The sequence below is a fragment of the Montipora capricornis genome, unplaced genomic scaffold, assembly GCF_036669925.1.
Source record: "Montipora capricornis isolate CH-2021 unplaced genomic scaffold, ASM3666992v2 scaffold_506, whole genome shotgun sequence".
In the NCBI taxonomy this organism is placed as follows: domain Eukaryota; kingdom Metazoa; phylum Cnidaria; class Anthozoa; order Scleractinia; family Acroporidae; genus Montipora; species Montipora capricornis.
The window spans coordinates 370,001-395,000 of NW_027180246.1; the positions used below are offsets into that span (position 1 = coordinate 370,001).

The window sequence follows — 25,000 nt, forward strand, 5'->3', positions numbered from 1 at the left end:
GGTAAGTCATCTGGAAATGTATTCCAACGCTCGTGGGCTGAGACAGCAAATGCTCTAGATCCACTGATCTTCAGGTTAAAGCTAACAGGGTTGACACGAATTGTAGAAGATGACCTAAGCGTTCTGGAGCGGAAGAAAGATACTAAAGATCTTGACGGGATCGGGATACACGTAACATCGACAGAGCGGGTGGGAAGACGACACGGGTGAATGGAACGACATGAGACTAAGTCAAAAGTGACCAAAATGTCGAAGGATTGAAGGACCTTGAAGTGATCCTCGCTCTTATCTGGACAATTTAACAATTATTTCATATACATGTAGACACTTGAAAATTTTAAACAGCTTGAACGGGATTCAAGGCCCATGACCTCTGCGATGCCGGTGCCATTCTCCAAAGCCGCTCATTTGGGAGCAACTGAGTCATTTCGTTAGGCTCATGTGTTCCCGTGAAAGGACTAAGTGACAGGGGTACCCAGCGACTGGATGTCTTAAGATTTGTCAGCATTACCTAAAGTGCTTTCCATAATGAATGCATTGAGAGCTCGTTTAGCGAGTTTGTAGCTGCCCTATTCTACAAAATATCTATCTGTTCGGATGTTCTAGGAGAACTTCTCGTACGCGTCTGTAGAAATTCCAGGTAGCTTCTTTGCTTCGTCCTAAAGTTCCAGCAATGGGGACGGGTTTAACGATACGTTTTCGTCCTTTTTCCTTCGAAGTTATTTGCTTAATGTATGCCGTTTTCAAACAAACTGTGATGAAAAGAATAGATTTTATAAATCTTCAAATTTAATGCTCTTTCCAATATCACTCTTGACTTACTCAGCTCAGTACATTTCTAGCGTTCCTCGATGTATAGTTTCCAATTTTTTTACGCACTCTTCAGACTCTTCACTACTTTTCGTAAATTTCTAGTTAATTTGTTCAGAAAAATGTCCAAAATCTTGGTGTTCCTCGAAAACCTGAGTTGATCGAATATCCCCAAAAATTCAGTTTAACCCACCTTCCTTCCGAACAGATATTTACCGAATTACTCATTGGGTGCCCCTGTAACGAAGGAAAGAAATATGCATTTGAAATGATCCTTGCACTCTCAGGACAATTTAAACACCTGAATTTTTGAAGTGTTTATACGAGACAATTTTCCCAGCTAGCCCGTCCAAGTGATGATCGCACTTATCAGCGGGACAATCAGTAAGCGATTGTCTCTTCCCATGCTAGAAGAGGTCTCTTTTCTTATGCGTTCACTGGGCGAACTGAGGTATTGTTTATATGTTTTACTAAAAAGTAGTAACAAAAATGCAAGAAAGATTCGATGGACTACGCTGTTGTGGAAATTTAATATTTATGAAAGTCAAGACGAACGTTGCACGACTGGTAAAACAACGCGAAGATGTATTTTTAACGATATTTCGGCTGGCCAGTACAAGCCTTCATCAAATTTATTTGGGGATCTAACGAGTTTACAGAATAGATATACACATGTTAAATGTTTCTTTTTTATATGTCAGTAAATGTTTTGCAGTCGCAAAAAGGTCTCTTTTGAAACGCTTCGGCTACTGATCGAAGAATAATCTTCCTGAGATATAGTTGTATTTCACCAGAAAGTAGTGAAAAACTACAAGAAAGATTTGATCAAATATCATGTTGTGGAAATTTAATTACTCCTTCATGTTAAGTGTTTTTCAATTTGTTAAGTCAGTAAATATTTTTAAACAACACAAAGAAACGATTTGCATACATATAAACTCCAAAGTTTTCGCGTTACGTAAGCTTCTCCTTACTAGTATCAATAGGCCAGTCCATTCCAAAGAATACTGCATGTTTAAAGTTCTAGTCAGGTTCCATTCGAAACAGCACCGTTCAAAACCAAAGATAAACTTCATAGTCATAAAGTAAAATACTCCAGGCAAATCACACGATAGTCCGCTTCGAGAAAAGAACACGCTGTCTTATTATTGTGCCCTTGTTGCCTTGGTTTCAGACTACCTGGATGTGACCTCTTATGAGCTTGCGTTGGTGTCTGTTACTCATGGTGCGATGACAGCACAATAATAATACATTTTCTTTCCAAGTAAATCACACGATCGTCCGCTTCGAGAAATGAACACGCTGTCTTATTATTGTGCCCTTGTTGCCTTGGTTTCAGACTACCTGGATGTGACCTCTTATGAGCTTGCGTTGGTGTCTGTTACTCATGGTGCGATGACAGCACAATAATAATACATTTTCTTTCCAAGTAGATCAAACAATCGTCCGCTTCGAGAAATGAACACGCTGTCTTATTATTGTGCCCTTGTTGCCTTGGTTCCAGACTACCTGGATGTGACCTCTTATGAGCTTGCGTTGGTGTCTGTTACTCATGGTGCGATGACAGCACAATAATAATGCATTTTCTTTCCAAGTAAGTCACACGATCGTCCGCTTCGAGAAATGAACACGCTGTCTTATTATTGTGCCCTTGTTGCCTTGGTTTCAGACTACCTGGATGTGACCTCTTATGAGCTTGCGTTGGTGTCTGTTACTCATGGTGCGATGACAGCACAATAATAATACATTTTCTTTCCAAGTAAATCACACGATCGTCCGCTTCGAGAAATGAACACGCTGTCTTATTATTGTGCCCTTGTTGCCTTGGTTTCAGACTACCTGGATGTGACCTCTTATGAGCTTGCGTTGGTGTCTGTTACTCATGGTGCGATGACAGCACAATAATAATACATTTTCTTTCCAAGTAAATCACACCATAGTCCGCTTCGAGAAAAGAACACGCTGTCTTATTATTGTGCCCTTGTTGCCTTGGTTTCAGACTACCTGGATGTGACCTCTTATGAGCTTGCGTTGGTGTCTGTTACTCATGGTGCAATGACAGCACAATAATAATGCATTTTCTTTCCAAGTAAATCACAGGATCGTCCGCTTCAAGAAATGAACACGCTGTCTTATTATTGTGCCCTTGTTGCCTTGGTTACAGTTTTGGGGGGTGGGTGGGTGGGGGGGCATAAGAGCATTATTTGCTGGCAAAACGAAAATTTCCGATAACTATCGCTGGCTGGGAAGGGTTTCAACATGATCAATGCCGCTGGCTGGCGCCCACAGCGAAATGTATACCTTCCTGGCTAGGAAAAGGCCTCAAAATAGTGGATGCTGGCTGGCGACCTCGGAAAATAATCTCTTGCTAGCTGGCTATGAAGAGCGGATATTTATTTCCCAGGGTAGTTAAATATTAACCAAAAATGTCTTAATCGATGCCCACATATCGTGTAAGTCAATAACAGATGAATTCAGAAAAAGTGTTCGTTGGGTACTCCTGTCTAGTTGCGTTTTTAGATTTTGACAGCTTCTAACCTAAAATAATTAATCCCTTACAATGAAACGGGCGACTTCTTGCTATTCAAGACTATGTTGACAGTTTGAAGTCATGCATTTTGACCATCAAAACGGATGCATATATAATGAACAAATATAATTTCCATTTCCATTTCCGTTTCCCATACATAAACGCATAATCGGCTCACGCTATGAATTACATGGCGATTGAAGCACTAATAGTATAATAATAATATTTTTTATGCAGAGCCTATCCATACATGTTCTAAGCGTTTAACAAAAAAGTTAAAAAGTAAAAAGTTTAAAATTTGATTATGTCAAACGGTAATAAAAACTTAAATTACGTAAAAGAAAGAAACTAAATATAGCTCTACTGCGAAAACAATAGTTCTTTTAAGTTTATGCTTGAAAAGACTTAAATTCTCGCATGAGGGTAAGTCATCTGGGAGTTTTTTTTCCAACGCTCATGTTTATTTTATTTTTTATTTTATTATTATTATTACTTTTATTTTTATTTTATTTTATTTTATTTTATTTTAATGGCAGTGAATGTTTTTCGGTCGCGTCTCAACAACACAAACGAAGAAACTATTTGCATATATAAACTCGAAATTTTTTGCGCAATGTTAACTGCTTTACTATAACTAATGACGCTGCTTGATCAATCGCATCATTACTAACCCTGCGATTAAGTTGGTTTTGGGTCGAACTTCAATCAGTTGTCGAGATGTCTATTTTTATCACTGTATTTTGCTTTGAGTTAGTTCTCTTTGCGTTCTCCGTCCACCAAACTGTTGCTAAGCCGGGAAATAATGTTGTTAATCTTTCGACAACTACTCGGCATAGTAACAATTTGCAGTTTTACGCTGGACCATCAAAAAAGGTCGAAGCAATGTTGACAGAAATGACAAAAACTCACTCAAATACAAAGTGATATCGACACAATGAAAAGCGCAAACAAGACTGTTGCTTTAGGTAAGCCTGCCGTCATCGACAATCAGCTTTCATTGAAAATGTGCTGGACGATACGTGGTGTATTTTGTCATTTAGTGGTTATCTATTCTTTAAAATTATCTAAACACGGTAAAACCTTCAGCGGTCAGGATTAGGGTTAGCGTTAGGGTTAGGTTAGAGTTATTGTATAATTACTGAAGGTTTTACCTTTAAAAAAAATTCGAAACAATAGAAAAATATAAACCAAGCACCTACCAATGTGCTTTAGTAAACGCCAACGCGAGAAAAAAAATCTTAATTATTAATCATTATGATGAATTCGCCCCGGGTATAGTTTTAAGCGAGTGGAGGAAATCGCGAACATACGCAAGAGAAGCGATACGTTAAGCAGGTTAAGTAAATTGCCTAAAATCCTTTAAAAAGGCCTTTTTCGGAAGCTCGAGTTTTATTGTAAAGAATAACACGTAACGAATTAACAATGTTAATTATTCAAACAGTCAGGAGGAACTGTGCTGAGTTGTACAAACATGGAGAAAGGATCAGTAGTGTTTACACAATCGACCCCGATGGTTCAGGTACGTTTGATGTGTTTTGTGACCAGACAACAGCCGGTGGGGGATGGACAGTGTTCCAAAAGAGACTGGACGGATCAGTTAATTTTTACCGAGGCTGGAATGACTACAAACAAGGCTTTGGTAACCTGAAGGGCGAGTTTTGGCTGGGACTGGACAAGATCCATCGTCTGACCAAACTGGGGAATAATACGCTTCGAGTTGATTTGGAAGACACAAAAGGGAAAACTGCCTATGCTGCCTATGACATGTTTGCAGTGACCAGCGAGAAGGCCAAATACCAGTTGAGCCTTGGAACTTACTCGGGTGTGTAATTTTATACACCTGTCTACTGCACAATTAATTAAGATTCTACGATGTATACGGCAATACCGCTTCCATTATTATAAAAGAGAGACAACGAGAGCAGTGTTTTTCTATGCTTGTTGACACTCTTCTCTTTATTAATGTGCTCCCCTTTTCACGTTCTAATTTTTTGCTTAGTTCGTTATCACAGATTGAAGATTATCACAGTCTTGAAAGCAACACTCAGAAAAATTCGGGCTTAAAAGGAAATTGACGACGACTTTATTACGGCGCTACAATTTCTGCTCTGACATTGAAATATCAATCTATCAAGGAGCTGGCTGATTTGAAATACGACCAATAATATCGTAATACATATGGCGATTCCTTAGTACTGGTACAGAGAACAGTTAAAAGTACAACACTTTCATATGTTTTCCCGAACTCTTCAAACTTCAGTCTCAACCACTCTCGCATTTCATTTCGTTCTGACTTCTTTAAGTTGAATGGGGAATGTCTAGAATAAAGTCTGTTTAGAAAATATCTTCTATTGAGAGCTGTGAGAAGGAGATTGGTTATCCGTAGTTACATGTACTGTTACAATACTCCAAATGCTTTCATGAACTGCTGGTGATTCGTTGTCTTACCACCGTGGTGCTCTCTTTTCTACCAAGGACAGCGTGTGCTCGTGAAGTAGCGACAACGCGAGGTTGTCATTTTGGGTACACTGATACCTTAAAAGATACAGTAACTCTTATTTGGGGGAGCTGTAACAAGGAGATTGATTAGTTATCCGTTGCTACATGTATTACTACAATACTTCCAACGTTACATGTACTGTGTTACAATACTCCAAATGTTTTCAGGAACTGCTGGTGATTCGTTATCTAGCCATGGTGGTGCTCCCTTTTCTACCAAGGACAGCGATAATGATTCTTGGTCTAAGAACTGTGCAGTGTCTTTTAAAGGTGCGTGGTGGTATAAGGCTTGCCACAGCTCAAACCTCAACGGTGTTTATCACCATGGCAAACACTCTTCATATGCAGATGGCATCAACTGGTATCACTGGAAAGGACACTACTATTCCGTTAAAAAGGCTGAAATGAAGATCAGACCATTTGGTTAAAAAAGCTTGATACACTAGTCTCTGATTTTCTAATACATGTGAAGCCATTAGAAGTTTGTGATCCAGCTGTTTGACAGAAATAAAAGTAAACAAAACGTTCACATTGTTTACGATAACTCAGTTTCAATCCCGAAAGTAATTCCCTCTTAAAAAGGAGCCGCTAAGACTCAATCAAGATTCTTCTCAGTTGGGATTGGCTCAACTCAATCATCACCTCAGTTTCTCACCATTCTGCTACCATTTTTAGTTACAACAATCAACAGTTGTTTGCCACAGATTATTTTCTGCAATGAAGCAAAACTTTTTTGTGTGCCACACACACTCAAGTGCATTAAGGCTTGACCAGCCTAATTAGTAGGCATATTTTCATTTGAAGGGAAAGCGTTTGTCCAGGGCCAATGAAACTTGGCAGGCGGTTAGTTAATCGGTATTGTTATATCTTTTTCAAAATGTTCCGTATCACATTCTTGTCACGTGACCCGAAATCGACTTATAACAGTTATATCTGTTACTCAAAAATGGGGAAAATTCAGCTACATTATATCAATCGATCGTGTTTCTTGATTATTTGATGATCCCTTCCCTTCCCTTGTCATGCCGACTTTTAATTATGTCCACAATGAACAATTGAGGAAAATAGGTCACGTGACATGATAAACTTCCAAATATCTCAAAAGGTAAATACGGAGTACCACATTAAAATATATTAATACTAACACTACTTTCTTTACCCTCGGATTTCAGAGTAGCTAGTAGCTAATATCTCCGAGCATTGAACATTCGGCATTTCGGTAGGCACAGTTATACTAAACGTGTTTATGCCAAACGTTTTCAAAACTTTGAAGTATAACTGTTCCCCATTTTTGGGCAAAAGATACATACGTTACAAGTTGTTATAGGGTCACGTGACCAAAATGTGATGAAAAATATTTTGGCAAATTAATAAGAACACCGATAACAAACTTTCTGCTGCGTTTCATGGACATTGGACAAATGCTTTCCTTCAAATAAAAATATGCATAATAAATATGCCTTAATACACTTGAGCAGAAGGCTTTTATAATGAACAAAAATGACAAGATTGTGATGGTTACTATGTACAGGTAATCACATTATTTCAAGTGCAGTGTTGAGTAAATAAGCATATGTAACTTTTTCATAGGCCAACAAGAAATTTGCAAGTGAGTATTTCTTGCAAATTGCACTTGAAATTGAAATTGAATGAAAAAGTGTCTTATTCTAACCATGTGATTGCCCATCTCGACTTCCTTTGATCACTGACCAATCAGAATGCTTGGTTTGTTGCCTTTTCTGTACTGAATTACTCCTTTCTGTACTGTGTTACTTAAAAATTGCATTTTTCTCAGCCAACCAAAATGGAGCAATCTTCCCGTATGTTGTAGAGATGCTAAAGCTGTAAAGTGTAAACAACTAAAAAATCCTAAGTGTCAATTAAAAATCACGAAGATTATTACAAATCCCGACAGAACAGTCAATGTTCAGGCGCTAAAATAAGAGGCCTGGAAGCTAATATATTACATTCCTCTTGAAAAAAACGGGAAACTCAATTTAAACAATGGAAACTCAACAAGTCTATGTACGGCAGCAGTGTTAAGTGTTCGCCATAAAATCTTAGGGTGCGTTCGATTGACCCTATTCCGGAATAAGAATATGGTATAGTGATGATTTAAAATGTCTGGCGTTTTGAAGCAACAAGGATAATAAAGATACGTTTAAAATAGCATTTAAGCAAGTGTTTGACAATTTGAATGTGTAGCTCCTCAAAAACAAAGGCTTTCGAACTTTTATTCCAATCCAATGTATTCCTGTTCCGGAATGTGGTCAATCGAACGCACCCTAAATGTCAAATAAAATTGACAAATAAGTCTGCGTGGTGCTTTTTTTCACGACGAGGGTACCTTGGTACTACAGTGGTGCCAAATGTTTTTCTTTCTTCTTCTCGGATGAAATTTAGTCGCGCAGCGCCGACAACGAAAGGCGAACAAAACCTCTGCTTTCAGTCCCTGCGAATCTTATTTCCATACAGACACTAACTGTAAAACGGGTCAAAATCATAACGAAAAGAAACCCAATCACAATCACACTATTACACGCTCGTCTGCCATAAATGTGACAAGTATCTCCTCCTTCCCCACGGCCAACCAATCAAATTTGGAATTTTTCGGGAAAGGAACTCCAGCTTATTAGTCGACTTTGATTATGATCGCATTTTTAATTTGAAGAGAATTGCCGGTACTTCCAGGTGATCTGTTGACGTAATTTGGAAGACTGGGAAGAGAAATTTTAACGCCGTATCCCACAACTGCGCGCGGCCTTAGGTGATGTTTCCAAACTCCTTGCAGTATTGCCATCGCCAAAACTCAACAAATCATTACGTGTCTACCACATTTCATGTTACTGAATGAACATTCAAGTAGACCCAACAAGTTTTAATCTCGCCTCTGCCATGTTGAATTCGAAAATAAGGCCGCGCGCGGTTGTGGGATACGGCGTTAAAATCTTTCTCCCCAGTCCTCGGAATTACGTCGCCAGATCACCTGGTTAGGGGTAGGCTTAAGGCTAATTTGGATTACTGGAACACTATTGGTGCCCCTTTTTTTCTAACAATAGGTCAGCTTTGGATAATGCGTCTTTCGTGGAGTCGGCTATATCTGAATTCGTCCCCACCCACGCGGTTGTCGAGGTTCCCTTTGTTCCGTCCGCATTTCCTTAATCCGCTCTCCGTGTCTATACAATCATCAGGCAAGAAAAGGCTTATTATGGATTTGCGTCATTTCAATCATTGTATTTCGACCGTTCAACGGTCATTTTCAAGTTGATGGATACAATTTTAACATGAGCTCAAATATATATAATCAATTGTAAGAATGCTAATGAGATACTGACCAAAACTCTAAAATATCTACAATTTGTAAAGTCAGTGAACTCATATCTAATTACATTTTACCCTGAGGGAATCTTTTATTGTGTAACCGCATCCCAAAGGGTAACATGAAACCTGAGATGGATCAAACCCAAGACATTAATCCTCCGGAAGGCCCCAAACCCAAGTTGTGCGTAACCACAGCTATAGTCTGCATACACAGACCACACTTGTAAAAATAATCAACGTTTTGTTGATTTATGTTGATTTATGTAAATATTAGTTTTAGTCAATATTTCATTAGCATTATTAATTTTTACAATTGATTATTTATATTTAAGCGCATGGCAAAAATTTTATTCTTCAACTTGAAAATAACCCTTGAACGGTCAAAAGCGTCGTCGATTTTGAACGTTAACTTTTATAGTAAAATACTGTAAGGTATTTGTGTTTTTCAGTACTTCCGTTTGGTCTTACTTCAGCCTCATGTGTGTGTGTGTGTTTGTGTGTGTGAATGATGAATGAATTTGCAGGTCAGAAGATTAAATACATGCATTTGAAAAGAAATCAAGTTTTCAACATGTTCTCTACTGAGTATGCACCACCAGGGCACAGCTAATATTCAGGCATTTAACTTTTTCCAGACCTTTCCATTTTAGAGGGTAAAAGACACGATACAGCTATGTTAGCTGAGTTAGGTTTGCTGCAAGACCTCCAGCAAAATGCCGTTTTTCCCTATGGCCACCTAATGTACTTATATGGTCATCCAGCGTACCCACTCAGAGTGCAAATCCAACAACCTTTCAGAAATGCTGTTTTAACAGCCCAGATGCAAGATTACAATGCCAGAATGAGTTCCGTAAAGGAATCTGTTGAGTGGCTAATTGGGGACATAGTGAATTACTTTAAATTCATAGACAAAAAAAAATCTTAAAATAGGCTTGAGCAGCATCGGTAAAATGTACATTGTCTGTGCAATTCTGAGAAATGCACTTACATGCCTCTATGGAAATGAAACTTCTTTGAATTAGACCCACCCACACTTCATGATTGTTTTGTCTAAATGTCACAATACTCAAGTCAGTCAGAATAAACAACTTTAATACTGTTTTTTACAGCATTAAAATATGATACAATGTAACAAACACAAGTATATACGAAATAGCAGTCCCTTGGTTACATTAAATATGAAAATACCTAATATCAGAAGTACCCTGTAACAAACCTGCACACACAAAAAAAAGTCAATAAACAATGCCTTACAACGTAATATAAGAAGGCTTTTCAATGAGAAATAAAACTCTTGTCACCTTTACTTCTTAACAACTTTTTCTAGGATAGGCAACACAGCTTGTGTTTGCTGAGTTTGCTGGTTTACAAACATAGTCTGCAAATTCTGAAGTTGCTATTGTTGCTGTTTCATCATTGCAGTCATTGCTTCTTGCTCCCCCCTTCTTAAATTTATCTCTTCTTGTTTCATTTCGTGGTCTCTCTCACATTTTTCTCCAGAAACTCAAAGATCTCCTATGAGCCGCGCCTTTTAGCAAACAAATTCACCCACTCTGCATCAACCCTGGAAATCTTGATCTCTGTACTGAAAATTTTGAACAGCCTGTGCATCACTTAATTCCTTAATATACATTTCGTGTAGAATTGTTGAATTAGCTAGCCTCTACTACCAACCCTCTGCATGTACCTCTGACATACGTATAGCATATCCCCACGCTTGCTAGGCTTCACTGGAAAGTCTGGACGTGTATATTTATAATATGATATTCCTAGTTTTCTTTATCAGTTACTCTATTTTTGACCTCCTTCCTCACACATACACCCTCTTAACAGGGACAAGAGCTGTACAAAATAAGATTAAATCCAGAACTGTGAAGTGATTCAGGTGAGTTAACAATGGAGCATTGACGCTTAAAAGAAAACATGGAATCCCCAATTGTGGAGTCTCTATTTAAACAGGGTTCAAAGGTTTATGGACGGAGACGCACTCGATATTAGGGCACCTTTCAAGTTTATCAAAGGCTAAGACAGGGGCGGATACAGAAGGGGGGGATTGGGTGGATTTTTACCCCCCTCCCCCACCTTTTTAGAGTAAAAATTTCAAAAAATGCTATTACAAGTGAAATAGAAAACAAATCTGTTTCCATCTCTTTCTGAAAAGTCAAATGAAATCATATATAGCAAAAACAGTTCATTCGCAATGAAATCGATGTGTGGTTTTTGCGCTTGTACCAGAAAGTATTGAATCTTTCTGAGCTTGTACAATCTACCGAAGAACGTCCACGTGTGTGCAGTGGGCAGCGGAATCGGGATAACACCCCAACAGAGTCAGTCGCAGATTACTGGAAGCGGGCGGTGGCAATACCTTTCCTGGACGTCATCTGCTCAGAACTGGAATGCCGGCTCAGCAAGGAAAAGCAGGCACACTGGGCTTTATGCTCTCATTTCTGCAGTAATCGTTACCAAGTCATCTTAAAAAACAGCTAGCAGAACTTGCGAAGGTACTGCAAGGGAAGTGGGAACACTTGCTGCCGATCTCATCAGCCTTTGAAAGTGAACTCTTTCGTTGGAGAAGTTATTGTGAGCAGCAGGCGTTAGACAATGTCTCTGTAAGATGCCTTTTGTCAAAACATGCTGATAACTTGTTTTCCCCTAATTTCCGGGAGCTGCTCAAGATTCTATCTGTACTGCCAATAGGCAGCACGGAAGCGGAGTGATCGTTCTCCTGTGTAAGAACGTGGCTTCGGAGCACAATGACTACCGAAAGGCTTTCAGACTGAGCTGTGATTGCGAAGCATTGCCACACTGTTCGCATCCATCGCGATCAGGTGTGCGACAAGTACATGGCAATGCATCCAAGACGAATGATGTCAGCTTCCCTCCTCAGTCAATAATCAGGCATTCTTAGTTTATTGAATTTGGAGGAAACATCATCTAACAAGACACACTAATTGTGAAGTTGTTTCGTCGTTCAAATTGAGTTCGAAATCTTGCGGTTCCGGCCATGTGACTTACGGTTCTGGCCACAACAAAACTCACCATTACTTCCGTCCTCGACATCACCACAAACGAAAACGAAACTCCGGACATGCGCATTCCCGTGAGAGGGTGAAATCTGACCTCCGGTCGTTCTCGTCTTCGTCTGCGAGGAAGCTGCTTAAGGTCCCTATTCTCCGCAAACATCACCTTAAATTTTCGAGAAAAAGAGGACGATAGTTTTGGTAATGTAAAGTTTCTTATCAGACCTGCCACGATTGCTAGAACGTTCGTACAAGGCAAAAAAGCCACCTACAAGTTTCTACAGAACTGAAGTTCTCCAGACCATCCCAAGAGATATTTTGTAGCTAGGGAACCTACAAACTCACTAAAAATGCTTTTCAAGCATTGTGCAAAGCAGTTTAGGGAATTCTGACAAACATTAAGACATTCGGTCGTTGGGTGACCCTAAAAGGCTAGTGGCATTCAATTAGTGTTAAATTAAACAAAACGTAAGCAAGAGTGTCCTAAATATTGAATTACTAAATTGCCTTTCAGCGGATTACTACTCTTTCATGTTAAGTAAATGTTCCCTTATGTTCAATGAATATATTTCAGTCGCATATCACGATCACAAAGAAACCACTTACGTGTATGTAAACTCGAAAAATTTCGCGTTATCTCAGCTGCTTTCCTACACAAACCTTAATAACACTTAAGACGCTACTTGATCTATTCATCTTCATTGCTAACTCGACGATTAAGGTTAGATTGGGTTTAACCTCAATCAGTTATCGAGATGTCTTTTTTTACCACTGTAATTTGCTTTGAATTAGTGCTCTACGCGTTGTTCGTCAACCAGCCCGTTGCTTCGTCGGGAAATGCTGCAGCCAATTTAAAGACAGCTACTCAACATTGCAACAACATTTACTTTTACGCTGGATCATCAACTGAAAAGATCGAAGCTATGATGAAAGAAATGAAGAAGCAACTCACTCAAATGCAAAGTGATATCGACACACTGAAAGGCTAAAAGGGGAAAAGTGATCACTACCTAAGCACTCTAAAGTACGTCTTGCTTCCAAATTTTGGCAAGATTCAATTTGGCCTACAATTAAGTACATCGGATGTCGCCAAAGATGGGCTGTTTATCTATCCAACGAAACAAAAAGTTCAGAAATTAAGTTTAATTAACAACGATTTGGTTCCGAGTTCTTTTTAGCAATGGTGCTTTCGATCTTTTTACGTTTATTTCACATAGCAAACCTTTCCTGTCACGAGGCCAAAATATTGACAATACCGATGATCAGTTTTTTTCCCTAAAATCCAAAGGAAACTTTTTCCAAGCAAGTAATGGAGAGTGCCAACTCATGATGAAATTCGTGAAGTTGCTGAGGCGCGACAATTCCAAAGAATACACACTTTAAATGCCATTGTTATATAGCTGACTTTTTCCCCAGCAGCGCGCGCTTCCATTGGTTATTTCGATTTCACATGACATGTAACAATAAAACTCCACTGCCAAAACTTTCTGAGCGGGCAACAGTGCAAAACCTATGACGTCAGAGGGTAACAGTGCACTGCTACCCGCGAATGTTGACCAACGACCGCCGTTGCTGTTGCCGTTGCACTTTTTTTTTCTTTTTGCGCTATATAACAAATCACTTAATGACTGCATGGTTCCTCGGGAAACGGTTCATTTTGTTTTCCTGAAATCTCAATGTTTCTTTCGGCTGCGCCTTGGTGAAGCATTGAGATTCTCGCGAAGCACAATGAACTGTTTCTCTCGGGACCAGTCATTAACTGTTTATTATTTCCATTCTAATTTCGGTAAATATCTGTTCGAAAGGAAGGTGGGCTAGACCTTTCGAATATTCGAACTCAGACTTTCGAGGCACACTACGATTTTGGACATTTTTCTGAACACATTGCACATTTCCTAGATATTTTAAAAAAGTATTGAAGGGTCTGAAGAGTGCTTAGATATTTCAAAACCAAATTGAAGAACGCTTAATTTAGTTTACTGATCTGGGTAAGAGTTAACCATGGGATATTGGAGATGGCAAAAAGAGTTGAATGTTTTTTTCTTTTATCATTTTCGCCGAAGTTTGTTTGAGAATCTTATTCTCAGCAAACATCACCTTAAATTTTCGGGAAAAAGAGGGCGATAGTTTTGGTAATGTAAAGTTTCTTATCAGACCTGCCACGATTGCTAGAACGTTCGTAAAAGGCAAAAAAACCACCTAGAAATTTCTACAGACCTGAAGTTCTCCAGAACATCCGAAGAGATAAATATTTTGTAGCTAGGGAACCTACAAACTCGCTAAAAATGGTGCAAACCATTTTAGGGAATTCTGACAAACATTAAGACATTCGGTCGTTGGGTGACCCTGAAAGGCTAGTGACATTCAATTAGAGATAAATTAAACAAAACGTAAACAAGAGTGTCCTAAATATTGAATTACTAAATTGCCTTTCAGCGGATCACTAACCTGCAATTGATTGAATATTGTGGAAATTTAATTACTCTTTCATGTTAAGTAAATGTTCCCTTATGTTCAATGAATATATTTCAGTCGCATATCACGATCACAAAGAAACCACTTACGTGTATGTAAACTCGAAAAATTTCGCGTTATCTCAGCTGCTTTCCTACACAAACCTTAATAACACTTAAGACGCTACTTGATCTATTCATCTTCATTGCTAACTCGACGATTAAGGTTCGATTGGGTTGAACCTCAATCAGTTATCGAGATGTCTTTTTTTACCACTGTAATTTGCTTTGAATTAGTGCTCTACGCGTTGTTCGTCAACCAGCCCGTTGCTTCGTCGGGAATGCTGCAGCCAATTTAAAGACAGCTACTCAGCATTGCAACAACATTTACTTTTACGCTGGATCATCAACTGAAAAGATCGAAGCTATGCTGAAAGAAATGAAGAAGCAACTCACTCAAATACAAAGTGATATCCACACACTGATAGGCTCTAACAACACTGTTTAAGGTATGGGTATGCTTGCCGTGATCGTGCATTTAAGGTTAAGCAAGCGTTAATGCGGGGGTTAGTAGAGTTGGTGTTAGAACACGTTGGTGGAGTTATTTCTTTTTCTTACAGTTCTAATAGAATTTTCCATTCCTTGTTAATTGTTCAAACAGTGAAAAGGAACTGTGCTGAGCTGTACAAATCTGGTGAAAGGATCAGTGGTGTTTACACAATCGACCCTGATGGTTCAGGGGCCTTTGATGTGTTTTGTGACCAGACAACAGCCGGTGGGGGATGGACAGTGTTCCAAAAGAGACTGGACGGATCGGTTGACTTTTACCGCGGCTGGTCTGACTACAAACAAGGCTTTGGCAACCTAAATGGTGAGTTTTGGCTGGGACTGGACAAGATCCATCGTCTGACCAGACTAGTGAGGAATAGTCTTCGAGTTGATTTGGAAGACACAGCAGGAAAAACTGCCTATGCTGCCTATGACATGTTTGCAGTGACCAGTGGTAAGGCCAAATACCAGTTGAGCCTTGGAACCTACTCGGGTATGTAATTTTCAGCACTCGTCTATCGCAATTAAGATTCTAAGATACAAAAAGCAATACTAGTGCGATCACAGGCAGCCCCACCCTACGATCCGAGCCTCTCTAAAACTCACTAGGGGGCGAGAAAGAGAGGTTCTGCAGAAATCGTGTCAAGTCTTTTATGTCAATGCATCCTAAGTTTGGGTAGTTACTAGTTTAGGCAGCGCGCGCATCATACAAGACAAAGGTTAAAATCGAGTCTTCAGTACGAAAATCAATATGGCGTCTAGGAGTGAGATCGAGACTTGGGTTAACTGTCTCCAAGCAGCGGCTTGTGAATACTCAATATTTCCGCAGAGTACTTTCTTTCTCGTGTAGTTAAGAAAGGCTCTGCTGGCAAGGTTTTGGGAAAAGTACATGTAGTGTATTAATGGGTTAACTCACACACAAATTTTGCCATGAAATCCTCCCTTATTCTTCTCCTTTCCCGCCACTATACATTCCATGTTCTAGTAGTGCTAGTACTCCACAATCCTTTTTTTCTCCGACTACAAACTTGTAGATAGAATTCTTTAGCTTTCTTTTAAACATGAACGACGAAACTTTGTAAATAACTAATGCACTGGACCTAGACCAAAGTACATTGAAAGGTTCAACGTCTGAAAACTGCGGTTAACAATAAATGCTCTGCAGTTTCGCTTAATAAATCAATCTTAACTAAAGTCATGATTCTGGCAATCGAAGATGCCAATCTAAAACAGTTCTTCGAAAGTGACTAAACAATGTAGTCAGTCAGTTTTCTAGGAGGCTGTCTAATTCGTTCCAGAAGGACGCGGCGTGTTTGCAGGCGTAGTGTCCGGAGGTGCAGGTTCCTGAATTGGTTGGTGATTCACACTTTCTGGAGATGGAGCTTCGTTAGGTGGTCGTGATTCTGGTTCTAAATTACCCTCAATGTCAAGATTTACCAGGGGCTTAACGTGTTACAAATTTCTTTTGTATTCCACCCCCTGAGGGGACTGCAGGACAACCTGGTCACCATGACGACCAGTAACAGTAAAGGGCTCACTTTCATAAGATGAGGATAACTTGTTCTCCTTCTTCCTCTCCAGCAACAGTGTGCCGTACATTGACATTTCTGTCTTTAGCATGATTTTTTTGGCATAATCTTTGCCTATCTGTTTTTTCTCCGCGTCCCCACCTCTCACTTGTTGGTACGCTAAAGTAAATCGTTTTTCATCAGCTTTCTTGAGCTCCGGTAGCTTGGTGTCAGCTTCCTCTTGAAAAATTGTTCCGCTGGGATGACTCAAGTGGTAGTAGTGTGGTAAGTTGATCGGTGAGCAAGTAAGAATTTGTTGAGCTCATCACGCCAGTTTTTTCCTTCAACTTGGAAAACTCGCATAGCCTTTGGGAGAGATCGATTTTCTTGCTCACCCTCCCCATTGGCCCTTGGCCACAATGGCATAGTGTGGTGGTGGACAATGCCCATTTCTTCTTAGTATTTCTCCATCTCCACAAAAACTAGATTAAGGCCATTGTCACTTCTCAGACCAACCGGTCGCCCATACTGAGCTAAATGATTGTCTAGACACTTGATAATTGTAGCACTTGTTGTAGAACGAATCACATCTACTTCCATCCATCTAGAGAAATAATCTACCACCAATCACAAATATTGTCCTTCATGCAAAGGACAGAGCAAATCAAGGGCCACGTCTTGACACGATGATTCTGGTAGTCTTGTGGATCTGATTCGTGGGGGCGGGATATGTTTTCGAACCAGTTGACATCCAAAGCATTCTCTACAATGCCGCTTAGCTTGCTGGTCTATTCCTGGCCACCAGACTTAAGATCTTAAACCCTCCTTGGTTTTAACAATTCCCTGATGGCCTTCATGAGCTAAATTGAGGACTCTGTGACGGACAGTTAACAGAAATACTATTAATACCCACGTCCATTGTTGGCTCTCTTGTCCTTGACACCATGCAAACCTCCTCCTCTGTTTACTTTGACAGAACAAATGCAAATGCTAGGTTGCTTTCATCAGACATAACAAAGCTACCTTCCACTGAACACACTCCCGCCTGATTTGTCTGCCTGCCGACACTTCCTCTGCTGTCACTGGCTCTCTTCTAGTGAAGGAGGATTATTGCGTTTGCAACAGAATGCAAAATGACCGTATCTCGAACACTTAGCGCACTTCGTTCCTTTTGCCCGGCAACACGGATCACGAGATAAATGTCCCGTCTTTCCACAACTGTAACACAACTTCCCAGGTTGGTCTTCGTTCTTTCTGACCTTTTGCCTACCGCGTTGACATTGCTACACAGCTTTGCACGAATGTTATTTCAAGCAAATTAAGCCAAAAGCCTTTGAGAAACATTTATAGGCTCTTTTTAATGTCTAAAGACTATCTAAATAGATGTTTTTGTCACCTAGAAGAATTTGCTCTGTTCGGATATCTTAGCTGAAAATTGCAGAATCGAAAATTTTAGGGAATGATATCTTCATTTCAGAAATTGCTACCTAAACGTTGCCTTATAAGAACTTCCAAAATAACCATTTTCTTATTCGAAACTGCTAGGTGATCTTTTTATTGCCAACAATTGCAAAAATTATCCCTTCCGAAAACGTAAGGAACTACTTTTCCCTGGTTGCGACTTTTTTAGGTGATGTTTGAGTACAGAAATCTGTAGCTGCCTATCAACCTACAACCGAAATTCTTAGAACGGTTAGACTCTTCCGAACACAAATCTCACCGAAGATTGTTGGGTGCCCCTATTATTTGCTGACAAGCCGCTTCCGACGCTCTCGCTTTCTCCAAAACTTCAGTTAAAGTGACATTTCTCACGTTTCCAACAATCTTCTCTTCAGTTCCATGTCGGTTAGCTTCTTGATCAACTGGTCTCTCAAATTATCCTTTATGTCGAGCCTGCTGACGAAGACGAACCAGAAATTTATCCACGGCTTTTCCTGTTGAAATACGTATCGGTCAAAATGTATATTTTCTTCAGTTCGGAAAGGATAACACACACATCATATGGATCTTGGTTGCCATTTGGTTTAGGGTCTGTAATATCTTCAAAAATATCCAGGACTCCCATGACTGCGAAGTGCAGAAATTGTGAAGAAGTCATTTTGCTTGTTTTCCAAACTAAACTAGAAACAGCTTAAAAGAACGGTCGGTAAAGCCAGCCCAGAAGCAATATGCCATATCTTGACAGATGCCGACAAAGTACGAAGAGAATTTGAAGCCCTTAAGATAGCTGCCAAGCTAGAAGACGAAGAAATTAGCCAGTGGAATGATAGCGTTGACTCTAGGATAGAAGAAGCAGAGAAACAAATGAGAGTGCTAAAAGAAAGGATTGCAATGAGAAGACAAGAGCAACAGATTGAAGAACAAGAGAAAACAATGCAATTCGACATCAAATTGTAAGAGACAAAGCTTAAACTACAAGTGAAATACCACTTAACGGACAGCAAAAGCCTACAAACCGGAGCCCCAATCAACCAGGCTAAACTTCCCAAACTCATAATCTCGAAGTTAAATGGTTTCTTTACCGACTGGCCAAGATTTTAGGGTCAATTCTCAGAATCCATTGACAAAACAGTTCACGTATCTACGTGAGCTTTTCAACGAAAAGGTGAGGAAAAGAAAAGCAGCTCTTCAGTCTGCATTCTTCTAAAGGATATCATAGAGCCAAAGCAATTTTAAAAGGGGGGGGGAGGGGAAATGGCAAGGGAAGTGAGATTGTAAAAGCGTATGAAAAAGAAATCATTCGAACTCCCTTATACTCCTGCCGCAAACCCTTTCAGGGTTTTACGAAACTTGTCGTGCAACGTACAAGCATTTGATATTCAGTTAATCAAGTCAACGGAATAGTGTCGTTGACCTTAGAGAAATTGCCGCACACCAGAAGAGATCTTGTTAGGAATGATCCCGAGTGGGAGAACTGAGACTTTAATCAATTCACCAACGCCCTCCGCCAGTGGACGCGACGAAGCCCTGTTGACAGCTTCAAGTCCGAAGAAACGAGATACCGACTCGAGTGTTCAAAACTCAGCGGCGAAAGGGAACCTAACGCAAGTGCGTTTACTGTGATTCAGAAGACCACAAGCCGACTAACTGTACTTCTCTCAATTCACCTGAAAAGCGCAAGGAGTTTCTAAGCACAAAGCGGCTCTGTTTCAGTTGCACAAGGAAGGCCACACAAATTCTCTGAATGTCAAAACGTTTCGAATTTCCCAAACTGTGGGAAACGACACCACACTTCAATATGTAGCTTGTTAAGGGGTCAAAGAACAGTTAAGGGGGGGGGGAGGGGGGGGGAGGGGGGTGTTGACAGCACTTGACCACGAAAGCAAAGACGTCTTTTATCCAATTATCTCTTGTCAAGATTCTGTTTGATAACTCCGTTCAGCAGGGAAGGCGAGCACGTCAGTCCAAACAGGGCTCTGGTAAAACGGACACACACATATCGCTGCTGTTCTGAGGTGTCCAGTGGAATCGTACGGAGTCTCGGTCTTCTTCTTTGATTCTTACCTGGCCGGAAGATATGAGCCTCTTGGCCTTGCATCGCCATAAACTTGCTCGGGAAACGGCTTTACCGCGACATGTGCGACAGCAAGCTTGCCTGGGATTTAAAAGATCAAGACTCATTTCTCAAACGCCGGAAAGACTGGTCATCAATGTTGACTGAAACCCTCAAGGTGCCCCGAACTGTCGCTGCCTATCGTGAACCAATTGCACAGTTTACATTGCACGCCTTTGGTGATGACAGTACTAAAGGGATGTGTGGTGCAGTCTATGTAGTGGTCCAGCAGGCTCAAGGAACCACCCGACAGCTTACTTCTGCCAAGTCTCGACTCGCCAAGGAAAACCAATCTACCCCCAGACTCGAGTTAATCGCAAGACACATCGCCGTGAATCTTGCTACCAACGTGCAAGCAGCATTACATCTCATCCCAAGTACGGTGCATTGCTGGCTGGACTCGACAGTTGCTTTCTATTGAATCAAGGGCCAAGAGGAGTATCGCCAGTTTGTCTCAAATAGAGTGCGCAAGAATCAGCAGCATGGTGACGTCACTTGGCCTTAGGTCCTACCCGAAGACAACCCAGCAGATCTTGGAAGTCGAGGGGGAAGTGAACGCCGTAAAGAACGCCGTCTGGAAAGTAGGACCTGCTTGGTTGAGTGACCCGCCAAAGTGGCCACCGGAAATCTTGTTGGAGCTTTCCCCTAATATCATAGCTAAAGCTTAAGTAAAGCGTGAAATCCTCTCTTCAGCTATTCCTAGAAGAGGCGTTCTGGATCCCCCGATGGACCATAATCCTCTAACAAATGTTCTACGCATCCAAGAATTGGTATGCTGGTTCATTCACAATTGCCAAGAACAGCCAAGAAATAAACGGTCCTGTCCAATCTCTACAGATGAAGTGCAAACTCAGGAGCTATGGTGGATCAACCAAGTGCAACAATCAGCCCAACAGCAGCCTTGCTTCCACACCGACAAACTACAACTCAACCTCCAACTCGACGATCAACAAGGCCTTGAATGTCGAGGACGAATTATGAAAGAATATCCAGTCTACCTCCCCGACTATCATGTGTTCACCCAGTAACTGGTTTTCGAAGGATACCTCGCTATTCTCCAGGGCTCAACAATAGGCCATTGAGTCACCTTGAAGATGACACCGAAATGCCAGCATTGGCACTAAACTCCATGCTACACGTTGGCCCAATATGGCTACCTAAGCATCAAGCCTATCATGAACCGAAAAAGGATCTGAGAAAGAGGCTGAAATTCCTTCTTCAGTGCAAAGAAGTCATGTGGAAACGTTGATCCTCGGAGTACAACTGCAGCGGCATTGTGTATCAAGTACATGGAGGAGCTATCTGAATACTGACGTTATTTCAGTCAATTCAAATCAAAACAGCTTAGGACACTGAACATTGAATCTTCTTCCTTTTCTTCTGGTTCGAGTTCTATTAGTCCGGGGATGAAATTCGTGTCTTCATTTCATGAATATACATGAGGGAGTGTGTCTTGGACTGGCATACACAGAAGTTTGATTATCGATGATTAAGGTAGTGTTTGACAGCAGGAAATGATGCTATTGTAATCATATATTGCAACATCCTTTCTTAAGCTTTTAGACCCTTTTTTGACCTTGAACAAAGGTAAACTTTATTGATACGCCCTGAGATTGTGAATAAGCGTAAAATTGTATAATCTTTGTGACGTTGTCAGATATGACTCCCACGGCAGGAGAATTCGGAAACCTCATCAACTTTGTTCCGACTTCGTCCAACTTCTTAAAAAAGAACTTATTAGATAATAAGTTATAACGTTTAACTCTGGTTCAAAGCTGAGGTGTTTTGAGTTTAAAAATATCATTATTTGGATGTAACGTAGCTAGTGTATTCCCGCATGAGCAGCTTTGATCTTATTTTTTGTGTACATTTGGTCATAAAATTGGTGTTCTAAAATCCCCCGCTTTGTTCCAAGGAAACGAATTCCACGCTTCAAGGTCATCTGCTTCTGGATATTAGTTGAACGGGGAATTTCTAGAATCAAGTGATTTTGTTTAAAGTATCAGCATACCCTAAAATTGATAATTGTGCCATAATTTACTTTTTGGTATTTCCGGGTGCATTTCATTCAGTTCTTTTAATTGCAGAGAGTTCAGCGAAAAAAGGTTTCTTCTAACAAAGTTTTAAAGGGAAAACGATTCTATGAATAAATATCTCTAATCAGAAGCCTTCAACAAATGGCTCTATCTCTCAAAACTATTAAATGTCATCGAACGAGGTGCACGTTTCCACTTCGTTTACGGTGAGTTTTCCGTTGTCGTTGGAGTCAGACTGCGTGTTTAAAGTTGGCTTTAGTTCTTTTATAAAAAGCATCTCATAAATTTGCTCTGGCACTTCCGTAAATCTTGAAACTACGAGATATGTCCCTGGGGTCCCTCGCACTCCCTCCCATGTTGATCTCTGACGTGTTTCCCGATGGCAGATCCCTTATGTTCGTCAATGTGTTGGTACAGGTGCCGGCATGTGTTGCCGACTTATTTCGCATCGCACAGATCACACTTGAAATGGTAAATAACGCATTGTTGGTTAACAATAGGGGGTTTGCTTTCTTTTGGCTTGATGTTAGATCCGATCTTTCGGCTTATGTACACGGGATGGATATCTTTTCCAATTTTGCGACTTAATTCTCCAAGTTGTCTTCGCACAGAATTCGCTGATATCTGGTCCTTAAATGGTAATATTATTTTCACAGGTACTTTCTTATCTACATACGTCTGTTTGGATCTTACATCCCCTGAAACTTTTGCTCCATTACCCAGTCCCACTCTTATAATCAGCAATCAGAGATTTTGGTACTGCAAAAGCTTCAGGGGATCCAAACAGCGTATGGTGAAAGCGTATGATCTCTCTCAATTCGCCTTGAGTTTGATGTCATCCTATCTACTGGTACGTAAACAGAGGGTTTGTTTGCTCGGTGTGTGCTCAAGTTATTCAGCGTTGAGAGTGGGGGTTTCCACAGGGGTCCCTCCTCGGGCCACTGTTGTTCAATATGTTCATTAATGACTTGAATTATGCTGTCCCGGACATGTCTTTGAGATTATACGCTGATAACACGACTCTGTATGCATCAGATCTCTCGCCCATTGCCTTGCAATTTGTTGTGAACCATGGTCTCAGCCGCCTGTCGGAATGCTTCGATGCAAACTATTTGTTGATAAACAATGCCAAGACGCAAGCCCTTCTCATCGGTCCTTGCAAGTACTATTTTGGCTTAACTTTGAATGGTTCTGGCGTTACTAAACTTCCCTCTATTAGAATCCTGGGCGTGGAACTTGATAGCATGATAAACTTTACAGAGCATATTTCTAGTCAGCTAAAAATGGCGTATGTGAGGACCCGTGGATTTAGATTTAGTCGAGATTTAGGCGTTTTGTACCTATGGGCGTTATGCTAGCTTGAAGTCTTTCATTTTACCACAACTAGAATACTGTAGTCCCCTCTTGTTAGGGTTGGAGAAAGTCCAGGCCAATAAAATTGAAGACGCCAATCATTATATATTAAGGACACTGACAGGGCACGGGAAATCATCGTCTTATCAAGAACTCTTAAATATATGTAAGTTGGACACAAGAGTGTAGGAAAAAGCATCTCTGATCCTCTTATTTAAATGCATTAAGAATATAGGGCCGAAATACAATACAGACCTTTTTAGCATAAGAAAAACGTCTTACAATTTAAGAGGAAATGGTATTAATCTTTGCGTTTCCAAATTTAATCCGCTAAATTTTATGAAAGATAAAACAGTAAAAGCGAACGATAAAAACCGACGTTTCGGAGTAGTCATGACTCCATTATCAAGGTAAAAGTTTAAAACATGCAAATAACAGTATTTAAGCGATGTGGCGCGAAAATTAACATAATAGGTGCGAAGATTACACAAATACTTTCGCACGAATAGAGTCCGATTGCACGTTCAGGTTTGGCTTTAAAGTTCTGATATAAAGCATTTCATACAATAAGCAGTCAAATTTGTTCCTGCACTTCTTAAGAACTTCGAAGCATTTCAGTAGGTCCTGAGGGATCCTCCCGTGTACGTTCTTGCAATGTTTGGCAATGGCCGAGGACTGTTGTTTATGTCCTTTTACACGATTGTGTAAATGTCCGCGTGTGTATCCTATATAATCTGCATCGCACAGGTCACATTGGTATTTATAAACAACACACTGTTCATTTACGATCGATGGCTTTGCTTCTTTCACATTCAGTTCTTGATCAATGCTCCCTTATTTGGGCATCCAGTTACTGAACCGATCGCCCCAAATAGATACAAAGGTGTACGTAAAACCCACGAATTCAAGTCTCCTCTTACATTACCAAAGTCACGTTGACAATCGGTACAAACAGGGTTTACTCCGAACTATGCTGGGTCGAGCACATAGTTTATCTTCCTCTTGGTCACACTTCTCAGACGAATGTGACCGATTGAAGACAGTATTCTCGCGTTTAAAGTACCCCAAACACCTCATCGACTCTGCCATCAAAAATTTCGTTGACTCAAAGGTTTGTGACCAGCAGCGACCATTATTACCAACTAAAGAGACGGACACAATTCGAGTGGATCTACCATTTAAAGACCAAACCTCAGCAAATTTTGTGAAAGGACAACTAAAGGATCTTAGCCTAAAAGTGAACACCAACACCAGCCCGTATTTGTCAGCCGAAAAATTGATCAAGAACTGAATGTGAAAGAAGCAAAGCCATCGATCGTAAATGAACAGTGTGTTGTTTATAAATACCAATGTGACCTGTGCGATGCA

The 25,000-nt window shown here is 40.3% G+C and overlaps 1 protein-coding gene and 2 pseudogenes across 1 annotated transcript in view; all 3 read left to right on the plus strand.

Moving 5' to 3' along the window:
- The window catches only part of LOC138036860 (microfibril-associated glycoprotein 4-like), a 34,105-nt gene that overhangs the window by 6,047 nt on the left and 3,058 nt on the right, over positions 1–25,000 (plus strand). Inside the window, exon 4 of the mRNA XM_068882921.1 lies at positions 15,295–15,675. Within this exon, the coding sequence (XP_068739022.1) occupies positions 15,295–15,675 (381 nt within the window). The remainder of the gene's footprint in view (positions 1–15,294; positions 15,676–25,000) is intronic.
- LOC138036857 (ryncolin-1-like) lies at positions 4,058–6,267 on the plus strand (annotated as a pseudogene).
- On the plus strand, positions 9,834–12,054 carry LOC138036858 (uncharacterized; annotated as a pseudogene).